Source organism: Cornus florida, unplaced genomic scaffold (genome assembly GCF_030987335.1).
Source record: "Cornus florida cultivar Cherokee Brave unplaced genomic scaffold, ASM3098733v1 CherokeeBrave_3.0.0_Hap2_Chr03, whole genome shotgun sequence".
In the NCBI taxonomy this organism is placed as follows: Eukaryota; Viridiplantae; Streptophyta; class Magnoliopsida; order Cornales; family Cornaceae; genus Cornus; species Cornus florida.
Genome location: NW_026775573.1, coordinates 27,157,004 through 27,180,781, shown reverse-complemented (window position 1 = coordinate 27,180,781; position 23,778 = coordinate 27,157,004). Strand labels below are relative to the sequence as shown.

Sequence of the window (23,778 nt, the reverse complement as noted above, 5' to 3'; positions counted from 1 at the left end):
GCTATGTCCAAGGGTTGCTGAGATTTCACTGTGATGATAAAAAACCGGCAGCAGATACAGAGAGTTGAACATAAATAAATACCCACGCACTAGGGCAACATAACAAGTGCGGAAATTAACAACGCAGAGTTGGGACTTGATGTATAGTATCTATCAAGCTCCATATTACCCATCAATGGGGGCTCCATGTATATTTCTTTTATTCTATCAATACAAGCTTACCCTTGACTGAAAAAATAAATAAATAAATAAAAACAACAAACCTATCTTTTTCCTTTATGTTTTCCTAGTCTTAGAAATCCTCCAAAAAAAAAAAAAAAAAAAATCAAACATTTACCTTTTTAATATTAATCCAATGCAGTAACTATTAGTAGCCATAAATAAATAATTAACAATGTTATCAATGATCCACTGAGCCATTAGTCCAACCAGTAAAACTCTCCTCCTTCAAAGGAGGTGAGGGATTCAACTATTCGAGCCTCATAGTCCCCATTGGTAAATGTTACTAATATACATTATATATCAACGGAAAAATAAACTTTGTATGATAAAACAGAATAATCCCAAACAGCATTGGAACATTAGGGAAGCATAGATCGAGGTTAAGGTAGAGTTTTGGTTGATGCTACAGTGATAGAGAATTATAGAAGCGTAAGAAGATAAAAACTATTGGTCATTTAGTCCTTCTAAGGCTCAAGTCCTTTCTGGTGGAGATACATTCTTAATGTTTAGTTATGTATCTGAACATTATTTATAGCAAGATTATGATAACAAATCGCGAATATTATTACTAGTCAATTTTGTTTCCAGGTAAAGTATTTTCCTCAGAAAATATTTTTTTTTAAGGTGAAATATTTTCTTTTTTAAGGTAAAATAATTTTGTCAAAGGCATAGATCGAGGATAAGGTAGAGTCCATCAGGTTTGGTAGGTCAAATAACTTACTGAAAATTGATGAATAAATTATTTTTGTTAGGTTTTAATATTTGTTTTTTTCTTCAAAAATATTTTATAACAACCAAACACCAAAAAAAATAAAAATATATATATTTTAAATTTTAAATTTTAAAATATTTTACATCTTAACAAACATAGCCTTCTTATTTAATGTTTGAGTCATAGCTAGATGCTGGGTCAACAAAATAAAAATAAAAATAAAAAATAAAAATAAAAAGTGATAAATAAGGAAATTAAGGTGACTCAATTTATTCCAAAAAAAGTTATTATCCTTATTTATCACTTTACCTAATTTTGTAATTAGGGATTATTTGTGTCCTTTTGATTGGACCACATTGGCCTTTAATCTATGATACTTGGGTTGTTATTGTGTCTTACCGATTGTCCAAATTAATGACTTCTCTTGTTCTTTAATGCTCTGGTAAGGAGAAAAAAATTGAATGTTCTCTCTTTTTGTTTTTGATTTGTAGGATAAAATAAATGATAAATTTTTAAATTGTTTTTACCATTTAATCCATCCCTTACTTTATTTATGAGATTTATTAAATATTTATGAAGGGTGGTTTAGTAATTTAAAATTCTATAAGGCGGATGAAAATTTGTGGAGGAAGAAGGATGACTCATCCTTCCTATTATCGCTCTTTTTGATAGAAAGAAAGAAGATGGGTGGAGGAAGAAACAAATTTCATTGTTTGATAGAGATGGGATGAGAGAGGGGTGTATATATATTATATAGTTAGCATATTTTAGTAATAATGTAAAAATAAATAAATATTTAAGCCAAAAAAAAAAGGATAAAAAATAAATAAATAAAGGGTACAGTGTCCCTCTAATACATAAACCGAATTGTTAGGGTTTCTACCCCAAACTTGTGGGGGTCATTTTTCCTTCCCCACTGCCTTGTTTAAACTCCCTCAAACTCAACTCACATGACAAAACAAATTACCATTCCTAAATTTAGTAAATTCACAATATCATGAAATGTTTTTCTTATAGGATCGATGACACTCAAGGTGTGATAAAATAAATAAATAAATAAAATGCAGCAAATATAAAATAAAACTGATATAAATATGCAGCAGCATCACATTAAGGGGCAAAAAGTGCTTGCCAACAATTGCCTACAATATAGTTATTGTGTTATAAACACCACAATAACCATAGCTATAATGTATGTATAACAAACTACGTGGGAAGACCCCAAAATATACAATTCGAGGAATACCCTTATTTTGTTACATCTAATCCACAACTTCTAATATATAACAGCTGCTGCTACAAACAGCTCACAGTTGATCAACAACAACACGAAACCTAAGAAAGGGAAATACACAGAGGACCAACACACACACACACACACACAAGACCGACCAACACCTTGTTATGAGAGACATTTCAAGTGTAGATAGATTTTACATGGACAAACGATGCCTGTTTCCTTTTAGTTTCGCCAACACCCTTTTTCCGTGAGGATGGCTGTGCAGCTGGCTGTACTGACTCTGAATCTCACTCACCATTCTGTGGCGCAACGGTCCCTGCAAAACAGTGTGAAAACAAGGAAAATCATGTCATTGGAGTTTTTATAGAGGTGGTCCAAAAGATGTGTGAGTTTCTGCAACATCTTAAATTTCTTTCAGGGTGATGATGGGTGTTGTAAAGAAAGAAATATCTTGTAAAATAATGCAGAGAATGTGTAAATGGTCGAACCTTAGATATTTCCAGCGCGCATTGAGCCACATAGTTCCCGTAAGGATCCTGAAGAACTGACAAAAATTGTTTGCTCTCGATAATCTCATTAATAATTCGTACCGCATTCTCTTCGCCAGTCTCTCTCAAACACTTCTCTACCACATTGCTGCTAAACTTGTTCATGGAGAGAGTGGCAAAATTCCCTTGAAGCTGTGCCAAAACCTCTCCTTTAACAAGTGGATCTTCCCTTCCCAGTAAGTACTGTACAACATAGTTACTGAAAAGGGAAAAACAATTAATCAAAGAGAGGGATAGTTGTTCAAGTTATAAAAAGGAATGACCAATTGGCCAATTGGCCTAGCGGTATCAGGCCTCTACTTTCCAAGGTTTAAACTTCAGTGAAGGTATGTGTGTGTGAGTACCAACTAAGAAAAGAAAAAAAAAAAAAAAAAAAGTTATAAAAGGAATGATTAGAAAACGTAACATTTTCTCCTATTGATATTTAGTAGTAGAATCACACACACACACACATATATAGCTTTCTCCTGTGGCTATTTAATAGAAACATATCTCTTCTTGTATGGCTATTTAATATAAGAATGACCCTGGGAAGGGTCACTTGTCCCTCAAATCAGACGGAAAACACACACACACACAAATTAGAAGAACTGCAAATTAGAAGAAGGCCAACCCTTTTACTTTGATTACATTAGGAAAAGGAACGATCCATAACTGATGCAAGAACAATCAAATATTGTTCAAAATATGGTAGAAATAGTTTATCTATCTTATCTTATTGCAAGATATGGGATGATGCTACAATACCCAAAAGGTCCTTTGGAGCCTAAGCACACGCCGAGGCGCACCCCTGAGTAAAGTGAGGCGCACAATTGAATTTTTAAATTACCATAAAAGCATTCATATCTCATAAGTCGTATAATATCAAATATAAAAAAGTAAATCCATCAACCATATAAGCATGAATCATAAAACAAAGAACAAATTTGTTTTCTTGAAAGGCAAAATAGAATTTGTTTTTTTGAATGGAAAAACAAAACACAAAAAGAAATAAATCTATTAACCAAAAAAAAAAGAACAGAGTCCAAAAAAAAAATGATGGAGAGACAAAAGAAGTAGATGAAGTGAGAGAAGTAGATGAGAGAGAGAAAGTGCGATGAAAAAGGTAGGAAAAACAGAGCACCAAAAAAAGAAAAAGACAGAGAGAGAGAGAAAACTAAACGAAGAGAGATAAACAAGCAAAGATGAAATGAGAGAGAAGTAGAGGAGAAGAGAGAGAAGAAAGAACTGACATGGCTTCATCGTTTGTCTCTGCAACTAGGGTTTTGTCTCACTCTTTCTTATTTGTTTATTCTTTTGAACAAAAGTTCCTTCTTTCATAAACTTAGGCTTTCTTATTAGTTTATTAAGTTTCCAAAAGTATCCTTTTGGCTTAAGAAATATAATAATTATTTGAAAAAAAAAAAAAACAATGAGGCGCACCTAGGCGTAACTTAACAAATAGGACGAGGCGCAATCAAAGCCCCTTAGTAAACATCAATGAGTCTAGGATGACAACAAACGCTAGACTTGCGCCTCGAACCTAAGCACGCCTTTAACAACAATGGTTTTTAGTGTCCAACAAAGTCTCTGTCTCAGAGATAGATAATATAGACTCTCTCCTCTTAAAGTGCTTATCTCATTGATTGTCATATCAGTTGGTTTTTGTTTCCCATCGAGACTAATATAAATCATTTTTCTTTGGTTTCAGATGGATAAATGAAGGGATATATGAAGAGATTTACCCAAAAGGATCTTCCGATAGGACCAATGCATTTGCAGTGATATCAGCCACAAGGCGCTCCTTAGGTTCTCCCTGAGCAAGATCCAGACAATTTTGCAGTACACAACAACCACTTCTGTCCGTCGCAATATCCATACAGTTATCAGCAATTACATCCAAAATATGCTGCAAAAAAAAACAGAGATATTGACATGATGTTAAGTAATGTGCTCATGTAAACATGGTATTAAGCAATGTGTTACTATTTTATTGATGCTAAAAAAAGTTCCAACAGAGAAAACTAGTCAAGTATAAAGTTTTTCCTATTCTATATAAATTCTTTCTCAACAACTACTTTGCATTGAGTTTAAATATTATATGTGCTTGGCAGTGTTAAACTGCCATTAAAATATTCATATCTCATAAGTCATATCAATATTCTAAAAATTAATATCAAATATAAAAAAGTAAAACCATCAACTAAACAAGCATCTAACTATCATAAAACATAGCACAAATTTGTTTTTTTGAAAGGCAAAGCATAATTTATTTATTTTAATGGCAAAAGAGAGAGAGAGAGAGAGAGAAAAAATAATAATAATAAAAGCAAAAATAGAAGACCCAAAAAAAAGAAGAGAATTAGACGAAAAGAGAGATGCCAACAAAAATAAAAAGAGAGGAGTAGAGGCGAAGAGAGAGAAGAAGAAAGAACTAACTTATTTGTTTACTTTTTGACGTTTGAGCTTTCTTATTTTTTTATTAAGTTGTCAAAGTGTCTTTTTTGGTTTAAGATATAAAATAATCATAGTTCTTAGAAAAAAATCAGCGAGGCGCACCTGGCAAATAGGGACGAGACGCGCACCTAGTAAATAGCAGGCAGCTCAAACCTAGACGCGCCTTTAACAACACTGGTAATTGATGATTGCACATATACAATTTATATACCTAGATATATTACCATCCTAATCCCACAACTACTCAACCCTATTAACCTACCATTACCCCGACCAGACCACCATGACAAGATCTCTTGGTTACCTTATCACCAACCTTCACTACTCCCTTGGACTCATCTATCCTGGTTTTCTCATGACATTCCCAAGCATAATTTTATCTTATGGGTTGCTATTTTGCACAAGTTGCCCACCTACGATCGCAAATAAGTAGCCATTGGCATACAACAAACCTGTGTAGCTAACCTCTGCTCTTCACACCCTGAGTCCCATGATCACCTTTTCTTCAGATGTTCATTTATATCGCTCTTGTGGAACTTTCTTCAAACACGTTGTGTTCTATTCTCGGCCTTCTTCATGCAGTGAGTTCATTAATTGGACAAGCCAAATCTGGAGGGATAGGAATGATCCCAGAAACATTGTTCGCAAGCTCTAGTATATTACATCTGGATGGAACTCAATCGAAGATACTTCAGAGGTTCCTCTCTCTCAGCTAATGCATTGCCAAATCGACTCGAACCCTCACTGTTGTTCGGCAATAGCTTTCTTTTCACTGAATAATGCCATAACAGCAACTTTTTTCCATGCACATTAGGGTCGAAAAGTGAAGAGAAGCAATTCACAGAAGATCAAATTTTGTGGATGTTACAGTGATAACATCCCGTGAATTATGTTTGTTCTATAAATAAGCACAACGTGAATGATCATATTTGAGCTCTAACTTTGTGTATATGTGTGTGCATATATATATATATATATATATATATAACTAATACTTGATGTAACAATGATCATAAAATTTCTTACACAATATATATGTGATTAAATATTTTCATTATACTTGAAATTTTCTATCTATTTGTATTTAGTTCGCAGTGAAGTAGTAAAATGCTCGAGCTGTCAAGTGTAAGAAAATTTATATTCAAAATTTGTTAGCTCCAACTATTGACTAGTTGGAAAATATGCAATGAAAACCAGTCATGAAATAAGTATTTTTCGTCAAAATTGCAGCAGAATAAAGGACACAGAAATATATATAAAGCCAAAAATGCATAATGTCCAAAGGCAATTAAGTTTGAAACATATATATATATATACCTTGGTATGTTCATCAGGGAATAACTCCAAGCAACGGTGAACCACATGGTTACCACTCATACTCTTCATCAGTGTAACTGTGATGCGCCTGAGAACTGTTATCACTAGAGATACCTGCTCTTGAGTCCTCAGATGCCCAAGCAATTTCTGCACAGCTCGAGTTCTATATATATATATATATATAAATATATTGTTACACTAAAATCTACATGATCATAGTTAAATTAGTATTGTGAATGATTAACAAAGAATTGAATCACCACCATACCCATGTGTATCAAGACATATAGTCCTAAACTGACACTCGTTGCGAATCACGGAGACAAGTATCTGAGTAATCTGTTGTTCATTGCAAACCTCAAAAAACTTCTGCATGAAGTAATTCCCAAAATTGTCCTTCATGAGGTCTGTGACATAATCTTTCACCTCCAAGAAAATCATCTGGATGTCGTCAGGATTCCCCTCCTCAAACTTCTTCTGCAGCCAGCGGCAGCCCTGCTGGTTCTTTGCCATCTCCAAAACCCTACCTTTCAGCTCCTCCAGCGACACCACCGACCCCCATTGACTCAGCTGACACTGCCTTGACCTATAAAGAGGGCTATTATCATACACAGCTTGCGAATTCTCGGTCTCAAAGCCATTCATGGACCTCCTCCTCTGCTGAAATCCCGAATCAAGCACCAAGGAATTATTATTCCTATTATTTACATTTCTTGAAACCCCATGTCTCAAAGCATCGCCTTCATTGTTCGGCAATCCATGAGCAAAACCATCATTTGATAAACCGTTCCCTCCGTAATTTTGTGCTTCATAGTCATAACCATTTCCTCCATTGTTTGGTAATGCAAAACTAGTATTTCCTCCATTGTTTGGTAATATTCCCTGAGCAAAACCATTGCCTCCATGATTTTGCCATTCATAACTTAAACCATTGCCTCCATTGTTTGGTAATATTCCCTGAGCAAAACCATTGCCTCCATGATTTTGCCATTCGTAAGTACTAAAACCATTGCCTCCATTGTTTGGTAATATTCTGTAACTGACTCCATTGTTTGGTAGTCCTCCATAATCACCAAAACCACCATTGCCTCCATTGTTTGTGCTGTGATTGATCAGATCGAAACGAGCCGCCTCATCTCTTGGCAATGGAAGATGATTGTAGGATTGAGGATTCATACCACTCACAGCATATTGAACTCTTAGCCTCTGCAAATCCATTTCAGTAATGTTGTGCTGTGACTGTGGATACAGATTAGTGAAAAGCTCTCTGCCGATCGAGTGGTTCCAGAGGAGAGAAGATGAGTTCACAGCCGGAGATCGGAGAGATGACTGGTCGTCCGAGAGGGTCATACAAGAGAATTCGTCACCAAGAAAAGATGGGTCCCGGACAAAATCACGAAAACTAGGGTTTACAGGAACAACATTAGGGTTTGGGGAGACGGTGATGTGATTCATACTCCTATAGTGATCAAGATTGGGAATATTGGATTCCGGCATAGGGAGCATTGAGGGATAGATTTCACGGCGGGATCTGGGAATATTGGGGTGGTTTTCCGGCGAAGGGTGGTTCGACGGCTGAGCGAGCGCAGAGGGGAAGCTGTCACGGCGGGATCTTGGTATGCTGAGATGGTTTCCCGGCGCCTGACGGTGGTTTTCCGGCGAGGGTTGTGTCGGCAGGCGGTGGTTTCCCGACTGACCGTGCCAGAAAAAGTCTTGACGGAGCGAGCTGGGTATGCTGCGATGGTTTTCCGGCAAAGGGTGGTGGTTTTCTTGGATTGCGGTGTGGTTTTCCGACGAGGATGGGTGAGTAGAAGAACTACTAGGGTTTTTGGGGTCGCGGCGTTCAAGATTGTCGCCTAGTTTCTGCTTCTCCATTGGTATCGTAACTGAAGATTTGGAGAGAGAGAGGGGAAACGGATTTGTGAGTTGAAGAGATTGGGGTAGGGGTTTAAAGTGGGGTTTTAAATAGATTTTCTTGGCATTATAATGGTGGAGAGAGAGAGAGGACTAGAGAGAGAAAGAGGGGTCAGTTGGTCTTTCGGGAGCAAAAGGGTATATATATATATACATATATATGGCATCAACAGATTTTAGAGAGAGAAATTAGGAGATCTAGAGAGAGAAAGAGAGGATTGTTTGCGTGAAAAGAGGGATGCTTGCTTAGGGTTTCCGTACTATAGAGAGTACAAGCGTTTTCATCGTCTATCTTCTTCTTCATGCATGCATGCATGCTTTGTATTATTATTATTATTATTATTATTATTATTATTATTCACATATACAGTGTATATATATCGTGTGGTTTAAGAGGTGTTTGAGTGGTTTAAGCGTGTGCGACTGTTTGTTATTGGTGTTTGTATGTTTAATTGTCTCTTGATGTGCTCAATTACATATCATCTGTATGTTAATCGTAAAAATAATGTTTTGTTCATGGTGAATTATTATTCAGGCCTAAAACAATTAGTGATGGGTTAATAATATGCAGTTAGTTAGATAAGTGGGAATCATGAATCCTACTGTGAAACATATCTAATATTTATCTTTTAGGTCTGAATTATCGATTCAATTTTTAAATTTTTTAATTAATACATAGTTGAATCCCGGTAAAATATTATCACATGGTACCAATCAATGTGTACGGACAGCATGATGAGGATTAAAATTAACTAAAAAAAAGATTTGATGTGATTTTATACCAAAAAGGAAATTTGAAATTTTTAATATTTTGATCAGGTAAGTATTAACACATACTTTTATTTAGGTCCGACCTTATATATAAGGAAGGCGCAACATATATACTTTTATTTATATATATATATATAATATTCTAAACTTCTCGATTTTTTCAATTAGAAATTAAGTTGGATATGTAATGATTGCAATTAAATGATGATGATAATAGCAAGAAACAAACTTGTGTTAAATCACTAAATCTGAACTTATTTTCTATAATAATTTCATTTTCACTTGCGGTGTATGCGCATAGAGCATGGATTTTGGTGATGAGAAGATATTTAGGGCATTTGCAAATACTCCTATATTTTAGACCAATCTTTCAATTAATATAATGGCCTTGACATGATTTTGGGGGAGTTTTTAAGTGAAATTTAATATAGAGATGAAATTTTCTCGAGATTTGTATTTGACATGCAATTTGGACAAATCAACCCGAACCTAACTCATTTGGACTAAATTCGAGGTATCACAACGTGGTAGATATTGTGGGCTCACATCAACATCTTCTAACACAATTAGAGTAAGGGTGCCCAAGAATACAATTCTCTCCAATTTTGGTTCCATTCAATTTAGTGATTTATCTTAAAAAATAATAAAATTCTCTCTAGTTTTGGTTCCATTCAATTAGTGATTTATTTTACAAAAATGTTGTGAAGTGGGTGAAGATCACATCAATTTTGTAGGTTCAGTATTCTACAAAGAGAATTAGAATTTGTGTGCCCGCGCCGTTAGTAATATAATAATACTAGTTTCTTAATAAATGAGATCCATGTTAATTATGTGACATTGACACGTAAGCAAGCGTGTAAACTTTACGTCATCTTTATTCTACTTTTTACTTATATGTCAATTGATGATTACTTTTTACCTACGTGTCAATTGATGATTAGTTCCGACCAATAATAATTTCTCCTGGTATTGGGACTTGTAAATTGGTGAAGTATGGGACCCATGATGTGGGTGAGCCCAGCTCACCAATGTTTACAAAATAACAAACGCTCTTATATTAACCCCAAAATAAATAAAGCAATGCTTGAATCCTGCCCTAGGACAAGTTTTGTCCTCCATCCTGATGTGGCCCTATGAAAATTTAACACTTGTCCAAAAAAATAAAAAATGGATCATATCGGATCAAATTGGTTACCCAGCTCACCAATGTTTACAACCAACAGATTAGGGGTGATCATGGATCGAATCGGTTCGATTTGGGATAAAGTTCAATCCAAATCGCTCCTCACGGATTGGAAAAATTTGAAACCGAACCAATCTGTGGGACCTTCAATTCAAACCAAACAAATTCGTGAAATAACGGATCGAGTCGGATCGGTTTAGGCGGATTGGGCTTTTCAAATAGTCCAATATAATTAGACTTTATGGTCCATTAAAATCTTAAATTAGTAATTAAAAACTTGTAATTAAAATTAGAAAAATAAAATAAATTTGTAAATCATATAGCAGGAAACATGCTAGCAGTAATAGCAATAAAATTTGTAAATCATATATCAAATAACATCAATAGATTTGTAAATTATGTACTTAATAATAGGCAATATAAATTATCCAAATAGAATAATGAATAAAAAAATAGTAATATAAATTATATTACTCAATATTGTATATTGTATATATATAGTTATATATATATATAATATATTAATATATTATTTAGGCAACTGTTCCCAAAATAGATGGGGCAATGCTTGGATCTGCCTTTTGTCCTCCATCTTGATGTGACCCTATGAAAACTTGACACCTGTCCAAAAAAAAATAAAAAATTGGATCATATCGGATCAAATTGGTTACCCGATAGAATCCATGAGACAAACCTCTTTTCTTTCTCCTTCAATCCTTCCTGTCTTCTTCACTAACCCTTTTTACTTCTAAGGCCAAAAAGAAAAACGAAACCCTTACTCTAATTCCTGTCTAATTGCAAGACTACCATTTTGATACCTGAAGCAAAATTGAGAGATCTAGATGGGGCTTTCGAGAGATTGTTGTCGCTGAACGGAACAAACTCGAATTTGGACTCGAATGGGTTTTCCCGGAGAAAGAGGCCAAAGGGTGGAGGAGAGAGAAACGAGAGGCGGAGATGAGAGAGAACCAGTATTTGGACATAGACTCAACCAGTTCAGAGACCTAACGGGCGTAAAGACGAGGATCTCCGTCCAGAGGTCATCGTTGCAGGCGATTGTGGCGGCGGCTAACCATTGCGAAGAAGAGAGAGGAAGGGCTGAAGGAGAGAGAAAATGGGTTTGTCTGATGAATTCTAACCGGTTAACCAATTTGATCCAATATGATCCATTTTTTATTTTTTTGGATAGGTGTCTAGTTTTCATAAGGCCATGTCTTGATAGGGCAGGATTCAAACATTGCTCAAATAAATGTTCCTTTTAAGAGCATAATTTTTATTATTTTTGTAAAATAATTCACTAACTGAATGAGAAACTGCACGGAACTGCACCACTTTTTCAATGAAGAGAATTTGAATTTGGAATATTATTTATACGGAGTAATATAATAATAACAGTTCCTTAATAAATGAAATCTATGGACATCTATGACATTTGTGCCTCTCTATAGTTTGAGCACGGTACAGACGAAGGTATTAGGTAAGGTAAATTTGTGCATCAGGTTCATCTGAGACGTACATGCACAACACAATACATGTTCGCACATATCCCACCTTTGTAAATATAAAGGGCCACTTGGTGTGTGTGTATATATATTACTATTATATATCAGAGCATTCGGGATTGAGGCTTACAAATTGGTAAAGTGTGAAACCCACCATGTGACGTGTTTAGAACATTCAGATGCTCTAATATTATAATCCCTCTTTCTCCCAAAAAAAAAAAAAAAAAAAAAATTGTCCATTTTTTAAAACACAACTTTTTTATGCATAGTTTTTAATATTTTTTTTATTATAGTGATAGTGAATAAATTTTCACATATCCTTTTCTCCAATGGATCACATACTTTAATAATTTTAAGGAATTAGAAATATTTTTTTAAAAAAAAAAATAGTACATTAAAATTTGAATTGTGACAATTATTTTGAGACAACCAAAAATAAAAAATGCACATTATTAGATTCATTCATTGTTCATGCTATAATTTTTTTTTTTCTTTTTTGTTATTTTCCCTAGCAACCAAAAGTATTTTATTAATTCAGACCTTCAGAGCAATAATCAGTTAGTTGTATTTCCATGTTCTTGGAAGTTTGGAATCCCATAATAAGAGTTCGGAAATTTTAAAAATTCAAGACATGCCACATGACACAACTTTTTCATAATTTGTCAGATGTACAAGACACAAGTGCAATGGAATCTCCCAAATGCAATTTCACTCCTACCCTAAATCAGGGGCGGGGACAGGAATTTGGTTAGAGGGAATATTAATATATGATAAAATAAATTTCTCAAAATAAATAATAAAAAAAAAAAAAAGAAAGAAAGAAAAACAAATGGGAGAAATTTGAAGGGAAAAAATTAGGGTTTAATTGACGAAAGAAAATACAAATTTTTTGAAGAGAAAAAAATAATTTAAAAAAATGAGGGGGCATGCTGGCTCCATCCATGCCCTAAATAATGGACCATTCAAGCTTGGTTTACTTCACTTTAGGCCAGTCTCCAGCTTGGCCCAGCTTATCAAATTTGGCTCATACACTTTGTGAGTTCAGGTTATAACAAGTTACAGCTTTGGCATAGTATATATGGCTTGAATTACTTCAACAAAATACAAAAATAAATAAATAAATAAAAATAACTTTTTATTAAACAACATGGGGTCAATAATGAGGCATGGCCGTGTTTCACTAAGTAGGTAATACACCACTACACCCCAATGGACATAGCTTCAGAACAAATATAAATCTATCTAAACAAGAAAATCAAAATTTTTAAGCAATGCTCATTACAAGAAATTGAAAACAGGGGCACAACTTGAGTTCACTGTAGTTCCAGCTTAGCTGAATTAGAGACACTGACCTGAGATCTCAGTTTCGGGTAGAGCTCGTTCACTGATGAATGAAGGAAGATATTCTACAGAGTAGGGAGGGGAAGGTCAATTTGAAGACCGAGCTCGTTTACCTCACTTTCCAAGTTGCCAAAACATCCAAATGCTCAGTAGACACAGGAGTATAGTAAGATTCTGCCTCTACATAGCACTGGCAACAATGCTTATCTAGAAACTTAGCAGCGATTGTCCACAATCTTTAATAAGCTAAGAAGCTTGTTACTAACAGCAACATCAGCCATGGTTTTGAGCAAAGCTTGGAACTGCAAAAAGATTCGTCACATGATTATCAAGGAGAAAACAAACTTGTTTGGCATTAGAAGAAGAAGAAAGGATGTGAAAATTTTCCAATTACAGGATGAACTAACTATACACAGTGGAACTCACTCACTCAGTTGTTGAAAACCCCCAACTTCGACAATTTGACTCAGAATTTCAGCTTTAATTACAAACCATTAACTCCTTATCAAGCTATAAGTAAGTTAGATCTTCAATTCATTATGGAGTGCATTAGTCTATTGTGTCTATTGTGTCTAATTGCTAGTTTAATTCAGGAAGAAAAATAAAATAAAATTAAAAAATTTCTAGTTTATACTTTATACTCTCGGTATAATGTTACTAACTTGTTAAACTTTCAATTCTATGAGCAGATGATACTGCCGTGCTATGGGAAGTCAAGTTCTACAATGATTTGCTCATGCAAGCTGGTCCTCTAGGTAACGTACAGTTAGAGGCTTAGAGCTACTTCTCCGAAAGGATAAATCAACTTTCACTTTTGAGAAAGGATGGACTTCTCCTCAAAGAATCTATTTCAATGGTGATAACGGTGTCATGCCACCTGATGCCACCTGATGCCTATCTCTTCACTGGTACAATTTGCAAATGGCATTACTTTACGAGTTTCCAGTGGATCAGTCCCACCCGAGAACCGATGGCAAACCAAATGAAGAGTTTAAGTTGGCGAACATGTTTATTAGAAAATTCATGTGGATTCAGGTGTGTATCATGAAAAAAAATTCAGTTTATGTATTCTGTGAGTTAGTTCACCGCCATTTTGTTACTTGCAACTTTTGTACTAGTTATAGAAGCTCTATGTCCATAGTGCTGTTATTTAGAAATTAGAACTGTAACGATAATAAGAACCATTTACAGAAAAAATGGAGGTGATTCATGTTTATGGGTTGGTTTATTTTTGTTCTCGTTGGAATTTTTGTAAGATATCAAATTCCTATATAGTGACTCTGTGACTAAATTCACAATGTCATTCTGGAAAGTGTATTTGTTTATGGATGTGAAAACTTTCTTCATGTTTTTTTCTTCTGACATCCTTATTTTTCCTTTTAGCAGACGAAGAGAATACTTAGTTTACAACATTTTAGTGCCTATACCTGAGGAAAATTCAATGCAGAAATTTTGATATCTTTAGTTCTTATTCACAAACACATCATGTAATGCAAAATTTCCTAACTCAAGCTCTATTTATTCTTTTGAAGAATTTCATATTTTGTTTACCTGTGTCCAAAGGTCCTCGGCTTCAAACTTTCCTCTACTATCGAACTCGGGGAAAATATAGGAGCTCAAATCAACAAGAAAATACCAAATAAATTAATGTTGTTAGTTCAACTAGGTTGTCATTGGCATAATTTGGAAGAACATACATATATGTAACTAAGATATACCTAGTTCTGGTATTGAGAATAGTAGCTTAGTTGATGTGTTTGTTCTTGGTTTCACAAGTCAACAAGTACAGCGAGATGCATGATGGTATCATTTACAGAAAGATGAGAAGACATAAGAACTTGAGTGTTTAATACCGGAAGAGAAACTGTTTTAATGTGAATGTCACATTTCCATGTCACCGCAAACAATATAAGAACGGGTATGAAACAAGTAAATATGTCAGCCATCGTAATTTAGATTGTACCAACAACATTACGGCTTGGGGAAAATTTAAATGGAAAGGAGAATGTAGACATTGCAAGAAATAAAATCTAAAGGCAAGGCAACTTGAGTTTGCAGCAATTCAAGAAAAACAATTTTTGGGACATGGTGGATAGTGGCGCTATTGAAGGTAAAGTCAATGAGAATAAAAAAACTTATCAAAAAGAAAAAGTCAATAATGATAGAAGAAAGGTTGATTGCACAAAACGAATTTAATACATGAGTTGATAAGCAAATTGTTTTATAATTTAGGAAAATTTTATGTAATTAACCCTAAAAAAGATACAAAAATACATATGTGAGTTAACTATAGTTTGGACATAGCTTCAAAACAAATATTAATTCAGCTAAACAAGATAATCAATTTTTTTAAGCAATGCTCATTACAAGAAATTGAAAACAGGGGCAGACTTGAGCTCACTGTAGTTTCAGCTTAGAAACTGACCTGAGATCTCCGTTTCGGGACCTCGTTTCACTGATGAATGAGGGAAGATATTCTATGGAGTTGGGAGGAAAGGTCAATTTGAAGACCGAGCTCGTTTACCTCACTTTCCAAGTTGCCACAACATCCAAAGGCTCAGTAGACAATAGTAAGATTCTGCCTGTACATAGCAGTGGCAGCAATGCTTATCTAGAAAATTAGCACCGATTGTCCACATCTTAAGTTAAGAAGCTTGTTACTAACAGCAACATCAGCAATGGTTGAGCAAAGCTTGAAACTGCAAAAAGTTTCTTCACATGATTATCAAAGAGAAAACACACTTGTTTGGCATTAGAAGAAGATGAAAAGACATAACATTCTGGTAAATTAATTACCAAAACAAGATAATAGTTCAATTGACAAGCTGCCCTAGCCTTGCCATGATCCTTGAGAAAGAGTTGTGGTGCAATGCTTCGGTTGCAGTCCTAGAAAGTCATAACTTTATCCAATTCACATTTAAAAATTCAACACAAAAACAAGGTAATGTCGTGATGACTACTAAAAACACAACATTTAGAGTGAACCTTCTTACCAAATAAGACAACACAAGATCAACAAGAAAGCCAGTCAAAAAGGCTACAGAAATCATCTACTGAATGCTGCTCCTCATACCAAGTCAGATGGACTGCAATATAACAACAGTAACAAGAAAAAAGACGGAGAATATTTTAAAGACTGGGAAAACCAATCAGGCTTGTAAATTCTTAAACTACGATGGATTTAACTTTTGATTGAGTGACCTTGACAAAAGGTCTGATGAATATTCTTTTTATTTAAAAGAAAAATAGAAACCTTCATTCTTTAACACTATTCCCAAAGTCTCCCTACATTTTGGAAGACATGAAATAAGATGTATGATTAGTGATTACTACACTAGCGCTAGATATCTAATTTCGCCATCTTTGGTGACTCACCTTCAGATTCCCTTGAGCAGTAATACTAATAGTTTAATGCCACATCAAAGGTATATAGGATTGTTTAAAGAAGAAGGTGACAAAGCAACAATTTAAACTCGTCGACTCTCTCAGTATTATTATAATTATGTACATAGCACTAAAATAATTTTATACATTGTAGTGACATCACAACCAGGCCAAAGACCACCAAGAGGAAATGTGCAACAAGGACAAATGGATGAGTTTAAGCAGTCATGTTGTGAGGTTTATGATTCTGTCACCAATTATCATAAAGAAAAATCCAAAAACATCATGCAGAGTGCTGTGATGTGAACAGATGCACAACAAAATTGCAGCTAATAGCATATATTGACCATCAGAATGCAAAAAGATACTTTATTAGCTAATAAATACTTAAATATATTGGAACTCTTTCAGGATTCAACAGTACTATGCAATCATAATACTAGAAAACATAGGGGGAAAGCAATAAATATTCTGATTCTCACTTAATGCATCAAATTTCATCTATAGATTGCAAAATTCATGTTAATCGAACATGTGCGACTGCAACATGAAGCCCTATGCCACAAGTAATATCTCACTGTACTAATATACATTCAATCTTAAAATAAGTATAAAATTTTCAGAGTATTTCAACTGTATAAACAAGACCACAAAGACAAAATCAGAGGTCACAGGCAAAAAGGAATAGCTTTAAAAGCAGATAAGCGTACCCACCAATGGTGCCCATAGCGCATTGAAGTTCTTCTAAAGTAAAATCCAAGTAACATAAGCATCTGCTGATGGACCTTGTGAACTCCTTAAGGACATGCTAACTTCATTTCCTTCACCAATCCATCCAATGTATGATAAATGCTCTCAACTTGAGGATGTGATAGGGACGCTGCAAGGAATTCATGCACAATACCATTGATGTTGATCCAACTGCGCCCTGGTTGCTTCCTCACCCCTTTATTCCGCATAAACCACCTCATCCCTGAGACATCACCCCATCGATGCTCAACTGCAAATGCATTGGAGAGCATCACATAACCTGCAGAATTTTCAGGATCCACTTTAACAAGCTTTTCAGAAATATCCTGGGCCAATTCTAGTTTATTGTGGAGCAGGCAACCCATAAGCAAAGCCCCCCACACAAAATCATTTGGCTCAAAAGGCATGGAGGAAGCAACTTCAAGTGCTTCTTCAACGGAGCCCACTCGCGCAAGCAGATCAATATAGCAAGCATAATGTTCTAATTCAGGTCGCACAGAAAAGCGTTGGCTCATGTCTAGGAATAACTGACATCCTTTATCTAGCAACCCTGAGTGGCTGCATGCACATAGAACACCAAGAAAGGTTCCTGCATTGGGATGCAAACCAAACTCTGGAACATTGGAGAAAAGCCTCACTGCCTCCTCTCCTTCACCATTTATTGCAAGACCCGTGATCATGGCATTAATAGAGACAACATCTTTGGTGACCATCTGGTCAAAAACCTCCTTCGCCTTCTCCAAACTCCCACATTTTGAATACATGTAAATTAATGCAGTGCCTAAATTTGTGTTTAACGCCAGAACACCTTTGCGCCCCTTAGATTTCAAGTATTCATGAACCCAAATTCCACAATCTAAATCACCAATTTGAGCACATGCCGAAAGCACGCTAACCATCGTAACATGGTTGGGTCTGCAATCATGATTCTCCATCATCAAGCGAAAGACACTCAAAGCTTCCACATGACAAGCATTTTGAACATACATGTTTATCACAACATTCCAAGGAAGCACACTTCTCCTTCCACAGTCACCAATCTCATCAAACCTTTCCATACTCTTGTCAATCTTTCCCAATTTACCATACATGTAAACTAGAATGGTGTTAACTGCATCAAGACCTAAATTTTTGCAATCAACATCACCAACAAATTCCGATAAGATTCTTACCCATTTCTCAATTTCTACAATCTCAAGATTGGAACATGCAGATAAGGCACTGACCATGGTATCGTCTTCCGGCCTCAAACCCTCCTTAACCATCAATACAAAAACCTGTAAAACTTCCTCTGCTTGACCTGATTGAGCACACCCAGCCATCAAAGAAGTCCAACAACAAACCATACCTTTATCAGGCAATTCATCAAACAGGTTGCGTGCAGACACCAAATCCTTAAGACCTTTCGCGTAAACAGCAAGTAGACCATTGCAAACAAAAGCATCATCCACAAAACCTGTTTTCAAAACATGGGTATGAATCTGTTTAACACAACGAGCATCACTGGCTCGAATACAGGCCTTAAGAAGGAAAGAAAACGTCAACCCATTAGGCCAAAGCGACCCCAATTTCAACCTTTTGAAGATAAAGAAGGCTTGAGAGAAGAGACCCTCCTCGGCTAAGACTCTGATAATGGCGTTGAAGGGGAATACATTGGGTTTCAGTAGTTGATGAAATACTCGAAGAGCGAATTGAGATGGGTAGTGGCCGATGAGACGAGTGGCAATTAGATTGTCTTGGTGTGCGCAGAATCGGAAGATGTGAGCATGGATTTGGAGGACATGAGAGTGTGGAAGACGACCCTTCAAGAGGTTGGATAGATTGGTGAAGTTATGAGAGGCTGAATTTGAAGAGAGAGTGTGTAAATGTTTGCGGTGAAGACGAGCAAAGCGAGAAGAGAAGTGAGTTTTGGGTAGAGAGTATTGGAGAAAAGCAAGCATGGTTGAAGGAAGCTTATTGAATTTGTTCCATATTCATTCATTTTGAAATGCTTTGTGAGTGAGACAGAACTCGTAACCAATAAACAGATTTTGAAACATGAAATTGTTAATGTCAAAAAAAATGTTCAAAGGAAACTATCAATATGTTTTGAACTCGGCCTTTAGTTTGCAAAACAAGAATTACAGACCTTGATTAGTTGATTTAGAAAAAAAATTAAAACAAAACCCATACATACAAGTTAGCAGTTGCAGAGAGAGGGGGGGGCAAGCTTGAGAGTTGAGAGACAGCGGGCCAGCGGCTGAAGCTTGAGGCGAACCCGAACTGGAAATGCCGGCGATGGAAACTGAAAGATATGGGTTTTGATTTTTTGAACAATCTGAAATGATATGCCAATATGGGTTTTGATATAGGTAATAGGTTTTCAACTTTTGACCCTTGCAGATAGATAGATAAACTGAAATATATGGGTTTTGAACTTCTGATTCTTGTAGATTTTGTAGTTTGCAGTTGCAGAGAGAGGGTGGGGGGGGGGGGGGGGGGGGGGGGAGAATAGAGATGCCGATTGGGGAGGCTGAAATAATGTGCCCTAAATTTTTTTTTTTCTGGTGGCCCATCATCCATGGGCCTATAAATTTTGAGGCCCATAAATAATTGTTTCTGCGTTCTATTTGTGAGAAGTTTATATAATTTAGGGTAAAATGCAAGAAACCCCTTGGACTATGGAGAAATCTACAACTAATCCCTTGAATTTTAAAAAATGTAAGAAACCTCCTGAACTATGCAAAATTGTTGCAGATCACTCCATCCGTTCAACGTCCGGTGATCTATATGGCCCTTAAAATTGGTTTCTTAAATTTAAATGACCATACTACCCATAGAAGCATGAAAGGACAATAATACCCTTAATTTTAGAACACTGACCAAACAAGCCTTTATTAAAATTTCCCCAAATCCATAACTCTGATTCTCTGAATCGTCCCTGTAACACGCGAAGGTCTTAAAGCGTTCTCAATTTCCTAGTTTGGGGGATCGTATGGTTTTACGGCAAGGATGAGTTCATTAAAATCTAGTAAGACAAGATCATTGATTCACCGCATGTCAAACTGTAACACAGAGGACGGAATGGTCCGGTGACTATAGAGAGGACGGAATGGCGAGAAGCAAGAACTGCCAGTGAACACGGACGTCATGATGCGGAAATATTTCAAGCATCCCATAAATTTTCAAATTGATCAAAAAGGAGATAAAATATTCCATAAACATGTAATTGGTAAAAGCGAAAAAGGAACCCAGTACCATAAATTGGATTATTGGATCTCGTTTTTTGCCAATAAGAACAAATCCTTGTCCACCGTTAAGAGCAATGGTCCGGCAACCCGTTTTATGCTTTTTAACAATCTTCAGCAACCTGTTTAACCAGCTGCCATCGCCATCATCACTAGTTGTTCTTGCTCAGCTGTAGCCAATCGCCGCCGATCCGTCCGTGCGACCCTCTGCCTTGCCGTCGCCACACCAGTAAGCCCCGTCGCTAGCGACCTATTCCTCTCTCTCCTGGTCTCTTCTCAGTTCACGACCCGCCGATCTCTTAAACTATCACCAGAAAAATATGCATAAATTCCAGCCTCGAAGGTCCAGGCTACATCCAATTTCTTCACCGCCACTAAGGACAACGCCGACTGATAAGCGCTGAATACTATATATTCAAGCGCCTTAAATTACATTAACAAAGTCCATTAGATTATTTTATGTAGATTAACTCCATTTGCATGTTTTTATGCATTTTCAGGTTAAAGTGCAAAAATGATGCCTTATGGAATTTTGAACAAAAAGGATGCCATTTCTAAATTTCTGGCAGCAGTGATCCTGACTTTTGTCACCATTTTCGACCTAGAAAACTCAAGAATCAGACTTCCCTCATAACATGAAAGATTTAGAGCTCTAAATCAGCTTTCCAAATCTTCAAACGGTTTGTCATTCAGAGCTCGGAGCAGAGAGTTATGGCCTTGTTTCCAGAGGTGCGCAGAACTGCCTGGCAGCAATGCAATTCTGCCTTGATCTTCATTTTCGACCAAACAAACTTAAGAATTGGGTCTTCATCAAAACATAAAGTTTTTAAAGCACTGAATCAGCTCTCCAAATCTTCAAACAGATCATCATTCGGAGTTCGGGGCACAAAGTTATAGCAGTTTTACCAAAATAGGTCAGCGCTGAGCAAGAGGAGCATGTTGCACATTGCACTAAGTTAGAGTGCTCGAGATCACTTTTCGAGTGCTCGAAAATCAGGCAGATTGCACTCGGAAATGGCTCAATTTCAGCCACTTGCACATTGGTTTCCTCAATGCCATCTTCCTTCTTTATGAAGTGGTTGGAGGTGTTCCTTGGAAGGGAGAGAGATGGTTTTGTTGGAGAATAAAAAGCTTCCAAAGGCATTTGCTATCCTTGAATATTTTAGCAAGATAGAGGAGAGAGAAGAGAGCAAGGAGGAGGGTGTTCTTGAGTGCTACAGTAGGAGCACGAAAATGGAGTCTTGGATGGAGCTTCTTCCTTCTTCTAGCTTAGCAATGGGTAACTAACTCTTTCTCTAGGGAGGTGATGAAGTCCCTCCCTTGTAAGCATGTCCTAGGATAGTCTATTTTGGGGATTTGCCATGTATATTTTATGGTATTTTCATAACCAAGAGCACCTCAGTTGTGGTAATGAATGTTGATACATGTATGGATGATTTCTTTAAGTTGATTATCTTGTCTTAGATGATGTCTTAGAGTAATCATATTGCTTGAGTTTTTCATGGTGAGAGTGGAAGCAAGGTTATGAAATGGTTTCATGGCATGTTGATAGGTGACCTTGATAGACCATTGCTTAGGAAATCCTTTGATGGTGTATGCTTAATCTCTAACTCCATGTGCTTTATCATTTTGTCAAGAACTTGATAGTCTCTCATTTAAGTAAATGCGTATAAGCTACACCTTAGTTAGGTAGTCTAAGCATGTTTATCTTTTGATGGATTATACTTGTTTGAGACCTAATGTACCTCTTGATTACTTATATGGCAACCATGTGTTGCTATGTAAGTCTTGACCATCATATGTTGTTTTTCCCCAAATTTAGGTCTAATCTAGCATATGTATAGGGATGGAGGCGGATTCACTTCCCTAGTCTCCTCTTCTTAATCTTTTCATCCTAAATTCCTTGCAAATTAGTGTTTTATGCACTTTGAATTCCTAATTTAAGTGACAACAAACACAACCTCTATGAACACCCCTTCATCATCCTAAGAATGACTCTAAACACTTAGGTTGCCTTAGACTAGCGCAGTCCCAGTGGTTCGACTTACCCGACCAATAGCCCTATTTTACAATGATTCGTGCTATTGCGAAGGTTGATGTTAGTTGATCAACCGATCAATTTTTGGCGCCGTTGCCGGGGACTTGCAAACGGTTTAGCAACCAAAGTTTAGGGTTAAATTTAGTTTGATTGTGCACATTGTGTCTTGTGAATAGTCCTTGTATGTTTTGATCATCTTCGTGTTGTAAGATTCTAGGAACTCGAAGCTCGCCGTGGGATTGCTAGCAAATTGTAAGTCTAGAGGACCCCAGGTAAGTCTCATGACTTCTAGTTTCGAATTGTGAATATCGTACATGTGTTAATTTTAGAAGTAGTTAATTTAGTTGTGAAGCCCTTGTAGAGGCTATTATCTTGTTTAATTTCGTGTACAAGCATCGGTCCTTGTCGTGGCCATTTATTTTCTGTCTTGATAATTGAGGAGAAAGGGAACATCGTATGTGGAGTATTGATGATGAATTGTGTTGTTGAATATATGCTTTGTTGTTGATGTTTGGCCGTAGGTCACTCTCTCTACCCACACTTGACTCGCCTATTGATATAAATTCACTTGAAAGAACTCTTAGATGGAACCTTAGGGAACCCACTCTTACAAGGGATCTTGAAACTGAATTCAATACAATGGGGGATAACGTAGGAAATCCGGGGAATCAAAGGGCTGGAATTCCTAATGTAGAACCAATGACTCTTAGAGATCATTTCATTCCTACCACCTACGCTTCTCCTTCTTGTATAGTGATGCCAAACATCGATGCAGCTCAATATGAGATCAAGTCTAGTACCATTCAAATGCTTCCATCATTTCATGGCTTTGATAATGAAGATCCATATAAGCATCTTGATGAGTTCCTTGAAATCTGCTCAACCATCCGGTTGAGAGGTTTTCCGGACAATGCACTTCATCTCCATCTTTTCCCATTCTCCCTAAAGGATAAGGCAAAATATTGGTTGAACTCCCTCACTCCCAACTCTATTACTTCTTGGGCTCAATTGCAACAAGAATTTCTTAAGAAGTATTATCCGGTGAGTAAAACCAACCAAATGAGGCGTTCCATTCTAAGCTTTTCTCAAGTTGATGGAGAACAACTCCACGAGACTTGGGAAAGGCTACAAGATCTTCTTCGAAAATGTCCTCATCATTTGATCCCAAAATGGCAATTAGTGCAAGCTTTCTA

The 23,778-nt window shown here is 36.3% G+C and overlaps 3 protein-coding genes across 13 annotated transcripts; all 3 read right to left on the bottom strand.

Moving 5' to 3' along the window:
- Positions 1-2,367: 2,367 nt before the first annotated feature.
- On the bottom strand, positions 2,368-6,544 carry LOC132301333 (pumilio homolog 12-like). Its single transcript, XM_059798596.1, has 4 exons — positions 6,476-6,544; positions 4,447-4,610; positions 2,663-2,921; positions 2,368-2,490 (listed from the first exon to the last, which is right to left on the bottom strand). The coding sequence occupies exons 1-4, from the start codon at positions 6,542-6,544 to the stop codon at positions 2,368-2,370; spliced, it is 615 nt and encodes a 204-aa protein (XP_059654579.1).
- A 171-nt stretch (positions 6,545-6,715) lies between these two features.
- On the bottom strand, positions 6,716-8,350 carry LOC132301332 (uncharacterized). The gene has a single exon (XM_059798595.1). The coding sequence runs from the start codon at positions 8,348-8,350 to the stop codon at positions 6,716-6,718; it is 1,635 nt and encodes a 544-aa protein (XP_059654578.1).
- Positions 8,351-12,957: 4,607 nt separating this feature from the next.
- On the bottom strand, positions 12,958-19,630 carry LOC132300049 (putative pentatricopeptide repeat-containing protein At3g08820). 11 transcript variants are annotated; one of them, XM_059796983.1, is made up of 5 exons: positions 17,281-19,630; positions 16,180-16,272; positions 15,983-16,072; positions 15,612-15,885; positions 12,958-13,488 (listed from the first exon to the last, which is right to left on the bottom strand). In XM_059796983.1, exon 1 carries the CDS (start codon positions 19,258-19,260, stop codon positions 17,368-17,370), a length of 1,893 nt encoding a protein of 630 aa, XP_059652966.1. In that variant the 5' UTR covers positions 19,261-19,630; the 3' UTR covers positions 12,958-13,488; positions 15,612-15,885; positions 15,983-16,072; positions 16,180-16,272; positions 17,281-17,367. The 11 variants fall into 11 exon arrangements, with proteins under 11 accessions (XP_059652966.1, XP_059652965.1, XP_059652961.1 ...); XM_059796982.1 differs by having other exon boundaries at positions 17,285-19,630; XM_059796978.1 differs by having other exon boundaries at positions 16,180-19,630.
- Positions 19,631-23,778: the final 4,148 nt, after the last annotated feature.

Coding starts and splice junctions, on each gene's coding strand:
- LOC132300049 (XM_059796981.1), bottom strand. CDS start 19,260: ATGCTTGCTTTTCTCCAATACTCTCTACCCAAAACTCACTTCTCTTCT.
- LOC132301333 (XM_059798596.1), bottom strand. CDS start 6,544: ATGAAGAGTATGAGTGGTAACCATGTGGTTCACCGTTGCTTGGAGTTA. Junction 4,611..6,475: donor TCCCTGATGAACATACCAAG/GTATATATATAT, acceptor TTTTTTTTGCAG/CATATTTTGGATGTAATTGC. Junction 2,491..2,662: donor GCGCGCTGGAAATATCTAAG/GTTCGACCATTT, acceptor ACTGTTTTGCAG/GGACCGTTGCGCCACAGAAT.
- LOC132301332 (XM_059798595.1), bottom strand. CDS start 8,350: ATGGAGAAGCAGAAACTAGGCGACAATCTTGAACGCCGCGACCCCAAA.